This window comes from Vicia villosa, linkage group LG3 (genome assembly GCF_029867415.1).
Source record: "Vicia villosa cultivar HV-30 ecotype Madison, WI linkage group LG3, Vvil1.0, whole genome shotgun sequence".
NCBI classification, from domain to species: domain Eukaryota; kingdom Viridiplantae; phylum Streptophyta; class Magnoliopsida; order Fabales; family Fabaceae; genus Vicia; species Vicia villosa.
Window position 1 is genome coordinate 134,658,810 of NC_081182.1, and position 19,181 is coordinate 134,677,990.

Genomic DNA, 19,181 nt, shown 5'->3' on the forward strand with positions numbered 1-19,181 from the left:
CGACCACGAGCAGGCGGATTCTCAAGAATTGAAAGAAATGAAGTTGTGTTAATGTATCTGCTGCAAAACAGGACGGGTGTACACTGGCCACACTTTCTAACTGCCAAGTTCCATGAGGTACAGCAGAAGACTACTGCTCTATGTTATGGCTCGATCATTCAAACAATCGTGAACCATTTTGGCATGAGACTCGATGGATTGTCCTACATTCACTTGAAGCAGTCCCAAGATTTCTCCCAAACAACCTTAACCCTCATGGGATACCATTGGGATCTAGATAGGAAAACCTACTATCTTATTCAAAAGGGAACCGGAAAGGTCATATACAACTATGACGATCCTACGGAATTTGGCCACCTTGCAGGTAATGAAGAAGAAGGAAATGATCAAGAAATAGCAAATGATGAGGATCACACCATGGAAGATGTAACTCATGACACGGATCCAAATTGGCAATATGTCCCTCCTCAAGAGGAAGAAATTCCTTGGGGATACACGGCTCCACCTCCACCGGATCAGTCCAACATCATTTCCATGCTTGAAAATATGCAACTCCTACAACAACAGCATTTCGACACACAGCAGCTCCAATTCCAGAACATGCAACAGCTTCAACAAGATCGCTATGATGAACAACAACGACAATATCAATCGTTATACAACTTGGTTCAAGACCACAAAAGCGACTTTGAAACGTTTGCATCCAACTCGACCTTAAGACATAATCATTTTGAGGAGACTGCATTGAACCGCCATGCCAATCTAAGTCAAAGCTTCAATACTCTAAACATCTCCGTGCTTGATCTTTTGGAACAAGTTGAAGAAGATCGTCCTCAATCGTTTCAAAAAGGAAGAGGAAGACGGGGCAGGCGTTAGGATGCATCACACTTCATATCATTATTTCATTGCATTTCATTCCATCATCATTATGTTTATTTGCTAAACTTTCTAGCACTTAGTCTAGTTTCCCTTCAATTAGTTGGAATATTATGTGTGCTTGGGTGTACTTTTAAATTTGTTTGGATATTATGCTACCTCTACTTGCCTTTTACCTATTATGCTATGCATGTTCGTGTTATATCTATTTTCTCTTGCTACTCTCTCCTACTATTCCTTCGTTGTATTTCTTTTGATGTTGTCAAAGGGGGAGATAGGTGCTGAGACGGTGCTGAGAGTACGGGGGAGCTCAGTATGAAGGAGCTTACGCATACAAGTCCGGGGGAGCTCTCACTACTTGTTTGCCGGAGCTCTCACTACTTGTTTGCCATCATCAAAAAGAGGGAGTATGTGAATACAAGTTCATACTCACAAAGGAGTTTTTGATCCATGGCAAACTCCCCAAGCAAAAGAACTCAAGGAAAAGCAAGTTTGGCTATTCAAGACAAATCAGGTCGACCTGCTCTGCATCTAGGTCGACTCAAAACAAGGAAAACATAGAAGATTCAGAAATGCCACAGACAGGTCGACCTACTCACACTCCAGGTCGACCTAAAATGATGAAATTTACATACCTCACTGTTAGGCCGACTCACATAACAACTAGGTCGACCTAAACTGAAGAAAAGTCTTCAGAACATGTTTCACAGAATTATGGTCGACCTAAACCTTCGACAGGTCGACCTAACTGGCAAAAATTTCATCCAAGTTGAATCCAGTTCTGTTAGGTCGACCTAAGCACTAGAAGAGGTCGACCTATTTGCTCAAAAAGGCCAAAATTGCAGATCTGCTATGCTCCAACTGATCAGCTCTCATATATATTATCTAATGTGAATTATTGAAGAATCAACACCAACAACTGAAAGATACACAAAGGCTTCTCATCTTCGATCATCGACACGACTCCAACACAACTACACACAATAATTTTTGCGTTGAGGGTTTACGTTCAAGATCGATAACATCCATGGAACGGAATTGAAGATTCCTAGTGGGTGAAGATTTGTGGGGTTTTTGGTGAATAAAATCTGCGGGTTTTGTCCTCCAAGATTGGTGAATTTTGGGGGTTTTTATCAAGAAGCTTCATCAAGGATCCAGCTGAGTGTGAAGATTGAAGAACAAGGGTTCAAGCAATTCAAGACACTGCAGAAAGGGATCAAAGTGAAGCTCTTGGAAGACCTTGATATGGCTCAAGATTAAGGGGGAAGAAGATTCAAAGGATCGACAAAATCGGTTTATTGTTTATCGCTTTGTTATCTTCTTTGTATAAACTGCTTTCAATAATAATGGAAGACTTCCCAATTCCCGTTTGGAATTGGGGGCAGATGTAGTCGTAGCGAGGACGATCGACGAACTGCCTAAACAAATATCGTGTTCTTATCGCTTTTATCTTTTCATTTACGTTCTGTTCATATTTGGTTATAATTGCAAATTGATCAACGATTTAAGTGTTAAAATGGTGTATTAAGAACTTGTGTAAACATCACAATTCACCACACATTGAATAACAATCAATTTGAATATTATCACCAAGTGTTTGTCTTTTTGCTTCATCCATTATCAAAGCATTGGAAACAAAGTTTATCAAAATAGAAGTTAATCGTTTTTCATTGGTGTAACGAATTGCTTCAATAGTATATCCTTTCATTATTAATCCCAATCATTTTGTGGTTTTATCACATATACAACCTTTTCAATAGCGGTCCGGAATAGACGCGAGTCGATTCAGAACCGCTTTCGCTTAAGTTTGAAATAATTCCAAAAAAACTCTGAGAGATCTATTCACCCCCCTCTAGATCCTTAAGCCTAGCGTCTAACAATTAAGAGATGATAGTAAGGAAATAGGATTTTAGAGGTTATTATCATTTTGGTTAGAAAGAAGAATAGAAGAGAGAAGAGAAGATAAGGGGATTTGTGAGATTCTTGAAGATAGAAGGAGATTAACTTAAGGTAAGGGTTAGAATCCAGATGATTATAGGTTTATATAATTGGGTAATATTGTGTGTATGCTTTGTGTATGATCTCTTATTTTCTCAATTTCATAGATTTGGAAAATGTTAGGGTTTATGTTAAATCAATGAAATTTTGTGAGTTGTTCATGTTCAATGTGTTGTATGGGTGACCCATAACTAGAAACATGAATAGGAAGCCATAATATGTGATGAATTGCTTTTTGAAATGAGTTTAGTTGGTAAAAAATCGGATTTAATTTGGTGTTGGGATGTTGAATTCGCATCAGCATTTTTCTATTTCTGGTGCGGAGCGCCGGGCGAGTGGGTTGCTTCGTCGGGCGAGCGATCGCCTACACGCCTTCGTCGGGCAAGCGTAGAGGGCGAGAGGGTGGCAAGTTTCTGACTTGAAGTTCCGGGCGAGCAAGGGCTTTCGCCAGGCGAAAATGCCCTATTTTCGAAAAATTAAAATGTTCATAACTTTTGATCCGTAACTCCATTTTATGCGTCGTTCAAAGCGTTAGGAAGCTAATGTAATTATATATATGATAGGATTGGAATATTTATCACTTAATGAATTAATTATGATGTTAATATGTGGATAACATGTAATTATGTATGTGTGCGTTATGGATTGATGAATTGTGGCTAAGATTAGTGGATGTGTTATGTGATATGATATCTATGATATGTGTGAATGAATATATGATATTATAATGTGTTTTGTTAGGAATGATTATTTGAAATATGTATGCATTGAGATGTGAATTGAATAATAATAATGCAATGCATGTTATGCTAGGCTTGAATACATGTGATTGATTGATGTGTGTAAAGTGATGCATTGTTTGGTATTGAGGTCATGTTGTGTAAAGTTGTGCAATATTGGAAAAGATGTGATTATGGAGTTTAAGAGGTTGAGAATCGTCTTATTTACATAAGTCTTGTTTGTGGCACACTTACACTAGCATGAGTCTTTGAAAGAGGCAATGTCGGGTAATCTCGTGGAGATTATTTGCTTGTCCTAAACCTAACGAGTATGGGGCTTTGAGGTGGTTATCTAGTTCGAGAGATGGACAATCGTCTTGCCGAAAATGATAACGGCGGGATCCACATGCATATCGCATAGAGTCGCACGTGTCGGTGTGAAATGTTGTGGTGTGTGATTATGTGATATGATTGTGTGAATATGATTTTGGTTGATATGCATTTATGTGGGTGTTGTGATTTGATATTGTATACTTGATTGTATTTCATTATTGGATTACAATTGTGGGTTTTGGTAATTGGATATGATTACTCGAATTATGGAACTTTGTCGAATGAGCTAAGCATGTGAATCTTGATGTCATACCCCAATTTTTGACCCGCATTTTATGTGTCCATTTGCATTTTTATCTCAAAAAAATCAAAAATATATAGTTGTTTCCATTTATGCTTGATGTTATTACTAATAGTTTTGTTGTTCATTTATTACTAACATCTCGATTTAAATTTAAATTTGTTATTCAATCTAAATTTTTAGATTGAATTTCTTATTAAAATTAAAATCAATTTTTTTATTATTGTTTGTTCTTATTTTGTAGGATACAATTAAAAGGTCCAATTCAAAAGGAGGTCCATTTGATACAAGAGTCCTTAAGCCAAAATGTTGCAGCCCACTTGTAATTACATCAAAAAGTCTTGTTATCGGTGACAAGCCAAAAGGTCCAAGTGACATCAGTAAAAAATAAGATTTCACAGTGCAGAAAAAACAAATTTCAACAAGGGATATTTCCACAAAAAGACTGGAAGCGTGATTTTTCTCCACTCCAATACAGCTCCGCAAAAGTCACGATTTCTTCCCCACCTTGACAGCTCACCGCGCTTCATGAATAGTCCACCACTTCACACGCTTGAAGCAAAAAACTTCACACGAATTTGATTCAAAATTCCATCTATAAATAGAGATGCTCACTGCACAAATGAGGGGGGAGAAAATTTTAGTGTTATGCTGCCAAATCGAAAACCAGAAAAACTCTCCTCCAAAAGTTTCATCACCTTCTACAAACACTCTTCAATCAACCATCGAAATCTATAAGAAATTCAACAAACCTTCACCTGCATACTCCTTTGATCCATTTTCATACTCACCTGTTTGAAACCGATCCAAACCATCAACAACAACCTAACCGAAACACCCTGTAATCATCAACTTACCAAATCACCGAACCATAAAACCTGTATCCTTCATAATCACATGAACACAAACCTTCCATAACTTCAAATCAATCCAGTTACCTGTAAATCCACCTTCAAAACACTCATCACCTTCAAACAACAACATATTCATACTTCATCAAAATCGTTTTCGGACTCAACTGACACGCAACGTCAACAACCGATCTGACTCGGTGAAACCAAACATCATCACATCACCGCGATTCCGACGACTCCATAACGTCACTGCAACGAACCGATTCTCCGTAACAGCAACTCGAATCGCATCCATACCGACGTGCTAACATCCGCAACACACACATCATCACTTTACTCATCCGCTTCAACGACATCATCATCATCACATCTCCGACGAGTTAGCGCGGGGAGGTTTTTGTTATTGCTTCCATTGAGAGAAGAAGAAAATTGAGAAGCAGAGTTAAGGAAGGACACGGTTGAAACTCGTGAGATGAGAGAAAACAAACAGAGAAGCAGGTCTTGGAGCGTGAAAAAGAGAGGTGGACGGTGGGAGCCCCTTCGTGAGGTTCTAGGTTTATTTTCTTTTGTGTGCATTCAATCTGATTTGGGCCTTAAGCTTCAACAAATTCTGATTTTCGGATTACTCTATGCACCCAGCATTTCCAGCGCACCTCCCTGGGCTGATTCCTAGTGTTTTGGGCCTACAATCAATTGGTAGCCCAACACTTATATCTTTTGATTCCACCTATGCTTTTATCATTTAAACCCATTTCTATGATAGTTTTTTTTTCTATTTGTTTACCATTTTAAAAATACAAAAAAATATATATTAGTATTACTTTTCTTTATTACATATCAAAAATATCAAAAAAAGTAGTTTAAAATGTCTTTTTGATTTGATACTTGATGATCCATTTGGTGAGAGTTTGTGATTTAAATTTACAATATCTCTCTTCTTCTACTCCATTCTGATTTTTCTTTGAATCACAAATTTAGAGGTCTAATTCCTCTTTAAATTCAACGGACTTAGGACGTTGATGGGATGAAAATCCTAATCCGCAATATTAAGTGATTGAACTTAAAGATGGAAGGAACCTTTAATGTGATTCCATCTTTCACTTCTTTTTTATTTTGGTCGATGAAAATCTTCAACATCATGAGAATTCTTTTGGATTCTAGATGAAGATGAGACCGCTACCTATTTTCTTTTCGTGCGGTATTGCTTTAGGAGAACGATCTATATATCATTTCTCTCGCATGCATTAGCACAAAAATTGTTGACCGGCCTCGTTGTAGGGTGATTTCTACATAAATCACTTGGCGATCTACTTAACATAGCGCAATATTTCGTGTCCCGAATAAAAAAGATCAAACATGGAAGAGAATTGTATGCGGTTGATTTAAGGCTTATGGAAGTTTATCGTGTAGTCGCTATGATTTTATCAAGCTTCTGATAAATTTCCATTGAATTTAAATCCGAGAACATCCTTCACTCACCATCGATCTTTATTACTAACTTTGATAACATACTTGACAAGTTTCAAGATGGTTATCTTTAACATCTAACAATTGACTTTAATTTCCGTACTTTATTATATTGTTCTTTATTATTTCTCGCTTTATGCTTTATTTTATTATTCGTATGTTTATGTTTCCGCTATTTTATCTTTGTCCATTTGGACGTTTATATTCCGCTATTTTCTCTTTGTCCATTTGGACGCTATGTTTATGATTCCGCTATTTTCTTTTTGTCCACTTGGACCATACTCTACTTTTGTGCTAAAACATTAATAAACAACAAAAATCTAAGAAATTAATAGTCTCATTAATGAATTAACATTCTCTCTCTTGATAAATCCAATGGTTGATATTTCTTCCTCTCATCTCTCATTTAAAAATGCTCTCACTTGATATGCTCCCTATATATATATATATATATATATATATATATATATATATATATATATATATATATATATATATATATATATATATATATATATATATATATATATATATATATATATATGCCAACCAATCTATAAAGCTTGATTGGTAAAATGGATTATTTGAAAGGTTTATGACTCGTTTGCTTTGACTTTTTTTAAAAATGATTTTTATAGTGTTATAATTTTAAAAAAAAAATTACAAAGAATTTTTTTTTATAAAGTTTCAAATGAAAATTTGGTTTGAATAGTTGTTCTTAAAGTGTTATTTTAGGTATTTCATCTTTTTATTGAAACTTTTTTTTAATATCAAATTTTCAAAAAAATCACTTAATTTTGAAGCTATTCCAAATAAATTTTTCATGAAAATCATTTTTAAAATACAATATTTGAAAAATTACAATTTTGACTAGACTTTGGTCTTCAATAATGTATGTTTATGTTATACGATGTCAAAATTAGTGTTTTATTTTAAAATCTATTTTCAAAAATACAAAGAAAAAATTCATTTTTTAAAAACTGAAACAAATAGTCTCATGTGTAGAACAAGCTTTTAAATAGGCATCCACGTCAAACCAAAAAATAAAGCTATAATAGATCATAGGTCAGACTCAGACCATAAAAATTTATTGTAGGTGAGACTAAGGTCTGACCTGACCTATTTCCAACCTTAATTGAAATATCTAGACTCTCTAAATTGTTTGATCCAAGGTCTCCACATGAGGCATTGACCATAATGAAACATCTAGACTCTCTAAATTGTAAATTGTTTGATCTAAGGTCTCCACATGAGGCATTGACCAGAATCCACTGGGTTTTCTTAGTCGTTTAACCAAAAATCTCTACAAGAGACATTGTCCATTGACCAGAATCCACTAGGTTCTCTTAGTCGTTTAACCCAAAATCTCCACAAGAGACATTGTTCAAAATCCATCGGACTCTCTTTATACTTTCTATTAGAGTGATCATTTAAGTTTTACCAGGAACATTAGAGCATGTCAATATGGTATTAGGAATATATTGGTTGTGTCAAGTTAGATTCCTAACAAATACTATGTAAAGAAAAGGAAAGAATATCATATTCATGTGCCTTCTAATGGACGAATAGAAATGACTTTTATCAACTAAGCTATTTTTCTTTGACTAAGAATCTATTTGGATGACCAACTTATTTGAAGTTTATAGCAAAAATATATGTAGTGATCGTCTTATGGACAAGTGTAGGAGAAGGATGATACACTCTCGCAAAATGTAAGTTAGGTCATCTGGGTCGGCCACACAGAATTAGAGTCAGAGCATCAAGCAATCGCAATAACAACCTCAACTGTTACACACAAAATGGTAAAACATTTTATTGAATTACATTATTAAGACGAATTTGGAGGGAAGGGGCAGGCTTGGCTTCCAAAAACAAATTTTAAAAAAATATTTGACATTTTTTTTGAAAAAATAATTTTGATTAGAATGATAAAAGAGCCATTATCATTACTAAATTTTTTATTTTCAAAATAGTATAACAACCTAAAAGATATTTGAAAATTTTATATAAACCCTCCAAAACCTCCTTCAATACAATTTTTTAATTCCTCCATTTTATGGAATTTTTGATGTTATTAATAAAATCAAACCCTCCTACCCAAAATTTTTTTATTCTTTTCATCTAATTCTTCCTATTTTCCAAAACCCTACCCTCCCTTCCCCTCCAAACTCGCAAACATAGCCAGCCTAAGTAATCTCCAATCAAAGCCTCGAAATATTCATAACAATTTAAAAGAAACAAAATATAGTAAATAACTCAAAAAGATTAACCGAGGCAAAAGCAACAAAACTAAGAATTTCTTTTATAACATTTGGAACTCAGTCTCATTTTAGGATTACAAAATTGATTAGCTATGAATTTAATTGGGACAAGAATCAAGCTAAGGTTATACAATATAATTTATGACAAAGATTATTAATTTCACAAACTACTTCCGCTTGTACCTGAAAGGGAATTTGAATAACATTTTAGTTTTCATTCATAAATAAAAAATATGAAAAGGGAATAGAAGACATTTTATGTGTTGAACAAGAACAAAATAGATATTTCTATTGATGCTTCATAGGATAGAGTAATAGTTTTTTTTTTAATTTGATACCTTGACTTGCTTTTGAATGATTTATTGGGCTTCTTTCCAAGTCCAGAACCTCTTTGTTTCGGCTTTTTATCCTTCATGTCAGTTTGGAATAGCTCCCGCATCTCTTCCGTCCTAGAAGAGGAAGTCTTACGAGAAGTGGATTTATTAGATTTCTTCTGAGGCTTCCTCACAATCTTCCCAGAATCTAGTGCCCTCTTGACAGCCTTTACTGCTTTTGCACGTCTGTATGCAAGATCAGCAAGTGTCATTCCACCCTTTTCATTCTTATCTGTCCCCTTACCCTGCAATTTTATGCATTTCATTTTCAGTGTAACAGAAAGTGAGGAATAAGGATTACATCCCAACCGTCCTTAACCATGATGGGGAAAGTTAATAGCTTACTCTTGGCTTGTCATCCTGCTCCTCATCCTCCAACATCTCTCTAGCTGCTTCCAATTTTCTGCGTTTCTTCCTAGGCATATTTTTCTGCATCATAGATATTTTGCATCAAGTAAACATGCAAGTCGTGACAAAGCGTACAAGCAATTTTATGTACATTCTATATGTAACAAATCAAGTTGATTTGTATGCAGAACAAGATTGGGAAACACTTGTTACCTCTCGCTCCCGTTTCCTCTTTTCCTTCAATTTTAGGTCTTCAGCTTCCTGGGCACTAACCATCTTCTGAGAAGAACCATTTTCCTTATCCATGGATGCCTGTTAAAAGTCATTTCTCGTATTATTAGCATCAGGGAGCATTTTACCCAATATTACATAATACTACTTGGTCGGCATGCCACCATCGCTGTTAAATCAATACCATACCTTTGCTGCTTTAGCAGAAAGCTTCTTCTCCTTCCCTGTAACAAACCAGGTTCTTTTGGGGCGGGAGAAGATCTCATCCCTGTGTGCAATCATGTTTTCGGCCTGTAATATCATACAAAAGTGTGATTTTATTGACAGGACAACGTTACGAATGAGAAAATGGAAGTAACTAAATTCACAGAATACATAACAGAACGGTACTATTAACACAATATTTCGTTACTTTAGAAATGCTTTTTCTTAATATAAGACGTCAACCAAATGAATAAATCAAAATTACATAGTGCACTCCAAGGATTAAAGCCAGATAAACAAAAGTAACTGATTCATACCTTTGTGGCCTCCATTTCAGCTTTCCTTAGGATCATTTCTTCCCTGAAGAAATTGAAAAGTAAGAATTTTGTAAAATATTATAAAAGAATAAAAAACAACAATAAATCCTTAACAAAATGTAATCAAAACCTCTCTTCTTGAAGTACTTCAGAAATTTGATCCTCCATTTGCTCAATAACTTGAGACCATTTGAGTATAGATTGCTCTGCCACAATGCGGCTTTTCAGCTTTGAACCAGCCCTTTTTGCCTGATTAATTAATATTCACAATAAAAACTACTCAGCAGCATGACTAACGCGCCAACTTTCTTTTTCTTATTTTAGTTTGCATGGTGTCTCTCTAAAAAGAGAATCAATACACCTTTCAAATAGGAAAACCAAACTATCCTAGAAAAATAAACATGCAGCAATCCGTGAAAAGAATTAAAAATATAAAATCAACAGATATATAATGAATGGCTTTTATTTCTCTATAATGAAATATGAATGATTTAGAAGTGTTCTCATGAAATGTAAAATTAGAATAACTCGCAGGGGCAATTAAGTAATGCTTCCTGAAAGAATCTATGCAACTGAAACTGTAAAATCCAGATCAATTTGCATGAAATTTTTCTTGTAATAAAAAGCGTGCAACAAAATATATAAAGTGGCATAGCCACCACAAAAAGAATGCTGCAAACAGCTAGAGAAATTCTCCAAATGATACTCACAATAGACTTTAGAAGTGACCGATCATTATCAGTAACAAATGTGACAGCAGATCCCGCTCTTCCGGCTCTTGCAGTACGACCAACTCGATGAACATAGCTTCATAGTTAATAAAGATGTTAAAGTTATTAACCCAGAGAGAATGAGATAATAGTTACAGTAACAAAAACTGGAGGATGTACAACTACAAAACTGCCAACACATAACAATATTAGTTATCAAGAGCAGAGTTTTCAGTTATCAACAATATGTTTCATTGAGTATACCTGGTAATATCGCGTGGACAAGCAAAATTGATAACCGTTTGAACACCGATAATGTCAAGTCCCTGTAAGTAAAATTAAGTGACTGTCAAATCTATATTCAAAACGACAACAGTAAGTGCTAACATGAGGCCATAAACTTAGGTAGTGTTTGTTGGTTGGACGGGAGGGGAGGGGTTATTTTAAACTTTTATCAGCTGTTTATGTTTTTTTTTGGAGGAAAGGATGAGAGCAAAATCACTCCAATTCAATATTGGAGGAATTTGGAAGGGGGGAAATGGCGAATTAATAAAATCACTCCTTCTCAACTGAACACAATATCTCATCTAATTTCCCTTCCATATGAATTGTTCTATTTGTTTGAACCCAACAAATATTTAACTCTGAAGCATGGGTACTGCTAAAATGGTGAAGTACCGGTACCGGGTACGCACCCGTACTGGGTACACGTACCATACTCATGGTACTTCAATTTTTTTCATTATTCGATTTCGAGTGAAATTTTTTGTTTTCTAAAATATCAATATAGTATATTTACGTATTTTAATTTTTTTTCGTTAGTATATCTTAACATTATTTTCGACTTATTTACTTTTTACAGTGATGTTTAATTATGAATCTAACAATTTAGTTCTCTATTCATACATTTTATAGAAAACTCGGGATTTTTTATTAAAGTACTTGTACCTTGATTTTTTTTTTAAATATTTGTATCCCGTACCAGTACCCGCTCCGGGTACCGTACCCATACATTTAATAAATTTATGTTCCTCATGAACTAATCTAGTTTGACTATCATTATCCTCAAAAGAAGACATGTTGATACTTGATACTATATTCATTAATACTATTCAAAAGTAATAAAAGAGGATAAAAAAATTAATTCTTCTTGAACAAATTCTTACACGAGCAGCCACATCAGTTGCAACCAAAAAATCCACTTGCTGCTTCCTGAACTGTTCCAAAGCCTATACAAACAACCAGAAGTGAGCAAATATTGCCACAACAGCAAATATTTCTTTTATCACAATCAGCTTTACCAATTTAGTATCCCAAAAAATATAACAGTAACATGATTATATAACTACAAAGCCAAACAAAGAGCTAAAATACGCAACATACTTCAAGACGTTGGGCCTGAGTAAGATTTCCATGAAGCTCAGCAGCTTTCAATCCAGATAATCCAAATATAATCCTGAGCCTGTGTGCCGCCTGCTTTGTTCCACTGCATACCAAATGAGAAAGTAGTAGTTAGAGGTAGCAGCACAATGAAAAATAAATTTATAACTGCAAAACAAAACGTAAATTCGAAATCTGGAATTAAGACTCGAGACTTTCAGTTTATTAAAATCATAGAAAGCTTCTGCGAAACCAACTAGAAATCTACAAATATCAATATGATGACCAACCAGTGTAATAAACTTCATAATGCTGATTAAAATTAACATGGATCATCGTAAAATTAACCTCACATCTACTACAAACCAATCAAATTCGTACAAAAGAATTTACCATCACAAGCTGAATGTAAGCATAGTAAATAATTATGAAATGAAACCTGAAAATGATCACTTTAGAAGTAAAAGTTTTGGTGCACATTGCAAGAAGAACTGCTTCCTGATTGACTTCACGCATTCTTCTTATTCTAACCACTCTGGAAAGAAAGAAAAAATAGCAACAGTTAACAAAGTTCAAAGGATTTTAATAGATGCTAAAATCATGTAAATAGAAAACTGCAAAAAAGCTTAACAAAATAGTTCTGCATAATTAAGGTTTTTGGATAAATATAGCTCTGCACATTCATGAGAAATATTCTTCGTCAATTTAAAAATCTAAAACAACCTTTAAGTTCTTACCACTTTAATTTGTGACTTTGACATTTTTCATACAACATACAGCTAAACTTCATAACATACAGAATAAAAATCAATGGAAGATGAATGATTGGATTAGAGAAAGCAAAGGGAAGTGAAGATATTACTCTTCAGTCAAGGATGCTGGCCGTTTAGCAGATGGATCAGCAGAAAGACGCAGTGGTTTTGATAGGGAAAGTTTAACAAGATCAGCAACCTTATCGGTCATGGTTGCCGAAAAAAGCATGGTCTGCCTTTTTCTGGGACACAAGCGAACCTGTAAAACAATCAAATGTGTTTAATACTCCATTCCAACAGCATGACAACATAAATTGTGAAATTGCACATGTAACAACGGCGATTTTTGTATCATAGGGTTAACTAACACTCACAAGTTCTTGAACTTCAGCATCAAATCCAAGCTCCAAAAGACGATCAGCTTCATCAAGGATCAAAACAGCAAGATCATCCAAATTCACCGACATAGAATTGCGTAAATGGTCTATCATGCGTCCTGGAGTAGCCACAACAATGTCTGGCATTGATCTCAAGGCAGCCTCTTGCACCTAGGATGAGAAACTACTTTTAGAGCTTAAATAAATAGAGAGACAATCTGCATTACTCACCAATAAGCTCAATAGAATGGCTTATGAATAAGTGACATCAATAATATTTCATTTAAAAAATGCAAACCCTGTTTTCTGGCTGATTAGTTTCAAATATTGTAATTTGTTACAGGAACTCATTATATCAAACAAAAATAAAGACCAAGGGTTTGTTTGAAAGAGCTTATTTGGGCTTATCTCAACTTACATTGGTGTTTGGATACACTTGTAAAACTAACTAACTAATGACACACTCGTGAATTGTTTTCAGTTTACTTCAATAAGCTCGATAGAAGGCAGTATACTGAAAGCATTATGAAATTGAAACAGTAAGCTAACCTTTGTTGAAAGACCACCGACAATCAGACAACTCCTTATGTCAGTAAATTGAGCAAGCTTCTCTATCATACTGTGAACTCTGCAAACAAAGAATTCGGAATGAACATATTTGGAAATAAATTTACATGAATCACTATAAAAAGTGCTTCCAAAATTTACATCTACAAACTTCAAGTGGAAGTTGATGATTAATCACAACAAATAAAAAAAAAAGGTTTATTTGAATGAAACCTACTTTGAAATTTACTATCAACAAGTTTGTACTTCAACTTACAGCAAAAATAATCTTTAATTAAAAAATATAACAAAAAGAAAGAAAAGGCACTGAATACATCAAAAATTAGTTTCATTCATTGCACATATACTCATTGAGGCTCAGGCTTTTGACTATGAATCACTGAAGAACATGAATGCAACCCATAGAAATTCATCCTACATATTTTTGCATACAAGTAGGCATACTGCAGTCTCATCCAAGGAAAAGAAAAGAATATTCACAATTTCACATTACATTTCAATATCGGTATGCCACTTACTCTTATGGCACACCTATATATCTGGAATGGCTTTAATGAGATAAATGTGATCCAAAAGTAAAGATAACAAACAATTACAATGATACTTACTGGGCAGCCAACTCTCTGGTTGGAGTAAGAATAAGGACCCTTATTGCATACACGCGTTTTGGACGAAACAGCAACCTCTCTAAAGTAGGTAGTGCAAATGCAGCTGTCTGCATGATAACAGAATACGGAGAAAAGGCATCAAAAGAAGCTGGTGTATAAAGCTCAGGCAACGAAACACAAAAGCAAGGTAACAAATTTACAATCTCCAAATTTAAAGTGACAGGAAGACTACCTTTCCCGATCCAGTAATGGCACTTCCACATATATCACGACCAGTCAATGCTAATGGTACACAAGCCGCCTAAAATCAAGATTAAAAATCCCAAAATCAGATTAAATTTTTCAATCCGAATTGTCCTACATAGCATGAAACTACATAACCAATTCTAACTATGCTAAGACTCACAAGGGTTTTAAATTGCATGGAGTTAAATAACCAATAATGCTAAGAATAAATATAACAACAATAAAAAAAGAACAAAGCAAAAAAGAACCTGAATTGGTGTTGGTTTAGCATACCCCAAGGCCTCACAAGCCCTGAGCAAAGGGCGAGACAAATTGAGTTGCATGAAGGAATCAGCACTGAAAGAGGCTCCATCAGAAGGAGCAAAAAAGGACTTAGTGTCACCAGCATTACCCTCTTCCTCATCTTCTTCTTCTGGTCTATAATCTTCCTAATCAAACCCAAGCCCACAACAACAAAATAATTATTAATTTTTAAAACAAATAACCATAACTTTCTATCAACAATCAGAAAACAACTTCTAAACATAAGATAAAATATGCACTTTTGCTATAACCATCCTAACTAAACCCTTCTCTAAAACAACAATACTTCTCAAAACATATAAGCACTTTTCAATCATGAATAACTTTTTAAAGCAGACTTCCTATGAAAGCCCTATGATTACTTGTTTATCAGGCTCGGAGTCAGAGGCGCTCTCATCGTCTGAATCAGGCAAAGCAACGACGGGCGCTGAACGTTGTCTGACGGCTGAGATTTTGTCGTTTACTGACGTTGTGCTTCTACGTTCATGTTCTTCAGCTACTGATTCAGAGTATTTAGTGAAATCCCATGGAGACTGTGTTTTCTTTTTCGAAACTCGCGGTTCTATGACTTCATCTTCTTCTGATTCTAGCTCTGATTCTGATTCTGATTGTGATTGTGATGGAGATTCTGGTTGTTCTTGTTCTTGTTCTGATTCCGAATCAGATTCGTGTTCGGAGAGTTCGATTTCTTCGTCGCTGGGAGGGTCGAAGATGAAACTGGGTGACATTGTTGAGACTGGAGAATAGAGGTTGGTTGAATCAGGGTTTAGAAAGGGTTTCTCTTTGTTCTATGTTTCTTTGGTTGTGGAAGACGTTTTTCGAGTTTTTTTGGGCCGGGTCGGAGCGGACCGCCTCGTTGATTGTACTTTCAAGCCCAAAATAATTTAAACCTGGCACCCCATTACAATGTTTTTACTTGTTCTAATAACAAATTCTTATGTTCCCACGGATTCTGGGACGCGCATTTATTTTGGATGTATATTTTTTAATAGAAAATTTTTTAGTTATTCGTAAAAAAATATTAATTGAATGTATAATTAATAAAAAAATATTTTGATCAGTAATTTCATGTCCTGTTAATAATCAATATTTTGATCAATAATTTCATGTTCCCGTGTACAAATATTATTCTTGTTTAGGTAACGTTATCAAAAATATCTTGATCAATAATTTTTGTTTAGGTACTAACATTTGAAAATAATTTTAATTTATAATAAATTAATGTTATCACTATATAAGACAAATCTCTACTTCTAAAAATTTCTTCCTACTCCTAAATTTTCCTATTAAAAAAAATCTCTTATGATATGCTATAATTAATCCACAATTTCTTGTATTAAAATTCATTAATTAAAAGTTAACAAACAACAACTTTCTTCAACATCATTCTCTTCATCACTACTCGGTAACAACAACTAAAATCCATCGGTATAATTAATCTTCTTCATCACCATTCTCTTCATCACTACTCAGTAACAACAATTAAAAGCCAGATTGAGAGAAAAGCTGCAAATCAAACAAAAATCCAGATTTACCACTCAGTAACAACAACAACAAAAAAAACTCAAAAACAACACCAAAAAAACTCAAATCTGAGAGGAAAATTACCAATCGAACAAAAACTCACATTTGGATTTAAAAGAAGTAGAAAAATGAGCACGATCTCTTCATCACCACTCAGTAGCAACAAAAAAACCTCAAATCTGAGAGGAAAAAAATATAATAAAATTACGAGCCTTTAATGTTGTTGAAGAAGAAGAAGCTCTCCTTATGCTCAGATAAGTTATGCTTTTCGATGTTTTGGAACCTATCAATAGATCAACAACCTGGAAAAAATGAAAAAAAGAAATCATAATAGTGTAAAAAATTAGTAAAGATAAAAATATGATATATGAATGGATAAAAAATTATTGAACTTGAAGACAAACTAGGGTATAAGAAAGAAAGATGTGTTGAATATAATAAACAAAATGGAAAGTTGGAAGAATAGGTAGTCCACGTGGATAGCCTTGTTGTTTAGAATTGGTAAAAAGGGCAAAATAGATATTTCAACAACATTTAACTTTCTTATATATGATAGATGATAGATAAACAAAAGTAAGGGAAGTTGCGGAAGCTATGCACGTGGCAGCATGAGGAAGCAGCAGAGCATATGAGTAATTTTCACAACATTTAATTTTCTTATATGATAGATAATAACTAGAGTTCTACCGTAGTATCGTGCGATGCAAGACAAATTTAGTTAAATCGTTATTAATAAGTGTTAGAATTTTACATAGTTTTAAATATATTAATACAAATATTTTAGATGTTAGTTCGGGCTTTTGACTTTGAATATAAACTATATGTTTGTTCGTGCGATGCACGGAATAGTAATATAAAAATACATATAAGAATTTGTTAACAATATTTTGAATATAATAAAATAGTATCTAAAATTGATATTTAATTTTATACAAACAGAAACTAATAAGACCAAAAGAAATAAAAAAGTATAATTTTATGTATGTATTAGAAATCAAAATACATCTATAAAAAACTAAAGGAAAATTATATAAAAACTCTTATTAATAAAAAAAGTTGTCTAAAATTGATATTTAATTTGATACTAACAGAATCTGATAGAAACAAAACAAAGAAAATATGCATGCATTAGAAGTTAACAAACATATATAGAAAAACTAAAATAAAATTAAAAATTAAGGAAAAAGAAATAAAAAAATTAAAGGCAAAACTATATATGTGACAGAAACAAAATCAAAACAAAAGAAAAATACAATGAAATATGTTTCGGACAAAAAAATAATAGAAAAATATCTCAACGAAAGAAAAAGACAATGAGACATGTTTCGGACAAAAAATAATAGAAAAATATCTCAACACTTAAAGTTTTCAATAATACTTTTAAAAGAAGTGCATTTTGTTATGTCAAAGTCATATGTACAAATAAAACAACATGAATCATAACTTGAAAAGTAAAGGTTGAATCCAAATAACAATGGAATATTACATAAAGTTGTATGTAATAAAGGTTTTATACATAGAGGTGTTAGATTTAGTTAATGGTGGTAATGGAGTTAAGGAGAAAATGGACAAATAGGTGAATGGGCGTGGATTCATGAATGAAGTTAATTGTGAGGTAGTGGTAGTCAACCCGATTAAATGGATGAATTTTATTGATTGATATATTTATTAATTATTTGAATGGAGTTAATTTTGAGTAAAATGAATAATTGACACGTTTATTCGTGTATAGAAGTTCCAAATGAAGTAAAATGTTAATTAGGTATCATAGTGGAATATGCAAATATTATCTTAATTAATAAAAATAATAAAGACTATAATGACATAAGTGGATAATATTTTTTAAACTAAATTTATTAAAAATTAAAAAAGTTTGTGACATTGGTCGTAGATTAATAATAATGTAATTACATTTAAAAAATTAAAATTTTAATAAATACCTCCGTCCCAAATTATAAGAGAAAAAAATAAAATCACGCTTATTAAGAAAAATAAAAATACAATCATTTCACTTAAGGTTTTTTTTGAAATAAAGTGCTTTGGAAGATGTAAAAAAATTCTAATTGGTTGTTGGTTATAGAAATGATGAGAGAGAATGTAAATTTAATGCAATTTGCATTTAATTTTACCTTGAAAAAAATGAAACTACTAAAATTTACTAAATAATTAAAAATAAATAATTTTAATTAGTAATAAAAATTAATTTTAGAAATAACAAATAAAGTAAAATTAAAAAGAATATTAAAATTACTAAAATAATAATTAAATAATATAAAGTTAGTGGGAGAAAATTAAGAGAGAAAATTAAGAGTTAGTTGAAGAAAATTTATTTTTAATAAATAAGTAGTAAAATAAAATAAGATAAAAATATACAATTAGTAAAAGAACCTTAATTTTGACTAATAAAATAAAAATAAAATGTAAATCGTAC

At 33.2% G+C, this 19,181-nt stretch overlaps 1 protein-coding gene across 1 annotated transcript; it reads right to left on the reverse strand.

Annotated features, from left to right (window-relative positions):
* Positions 1-8,830: 8,830 nt before the first annotated feature.
* On the reverse strand, positions 8,831-16,027 carry LOC131662434 (DEAD-box ATP-dependent RNA helicase 28-like). Its single transcript, XM_058932215.1, has 19 exons — positions 15,589-16,027; positions 15,172-15,351; positions 14,910-14,978; positions 14,678-14,784; positions 14,052-14,130; positions 13,500-13,673; positions 13,236-13,384; positions 12,813-12,908; positions 12,377-12,479; positions 12,160-12,222; positions 11,258-11,319; positions 10,994-11,090; positions 10,414-10,532; positions 10,284-10,326; positions 9,952-10,053; positions 9,745-9,843; positions 9,529-9,612; positions 9,148-9,428; positions 8,831-8,992 (listed from the first exon to the last, which is right to left on the reverse strand). The coding sequence occupies exons 1-19, from the start codon at positions 15,952-15,954 to the stop codon at positions 8,977-8,979; spliced, it is 2,289 nt and encodes a 762-aa protein (XP_058788198.1). The 5' UTR covers positions 15,955-16,027; the 3' UTR covers positions 8,831-8,976.
* Positions 16,028-19,181: the final 3,154 nt, after the last annotated feature.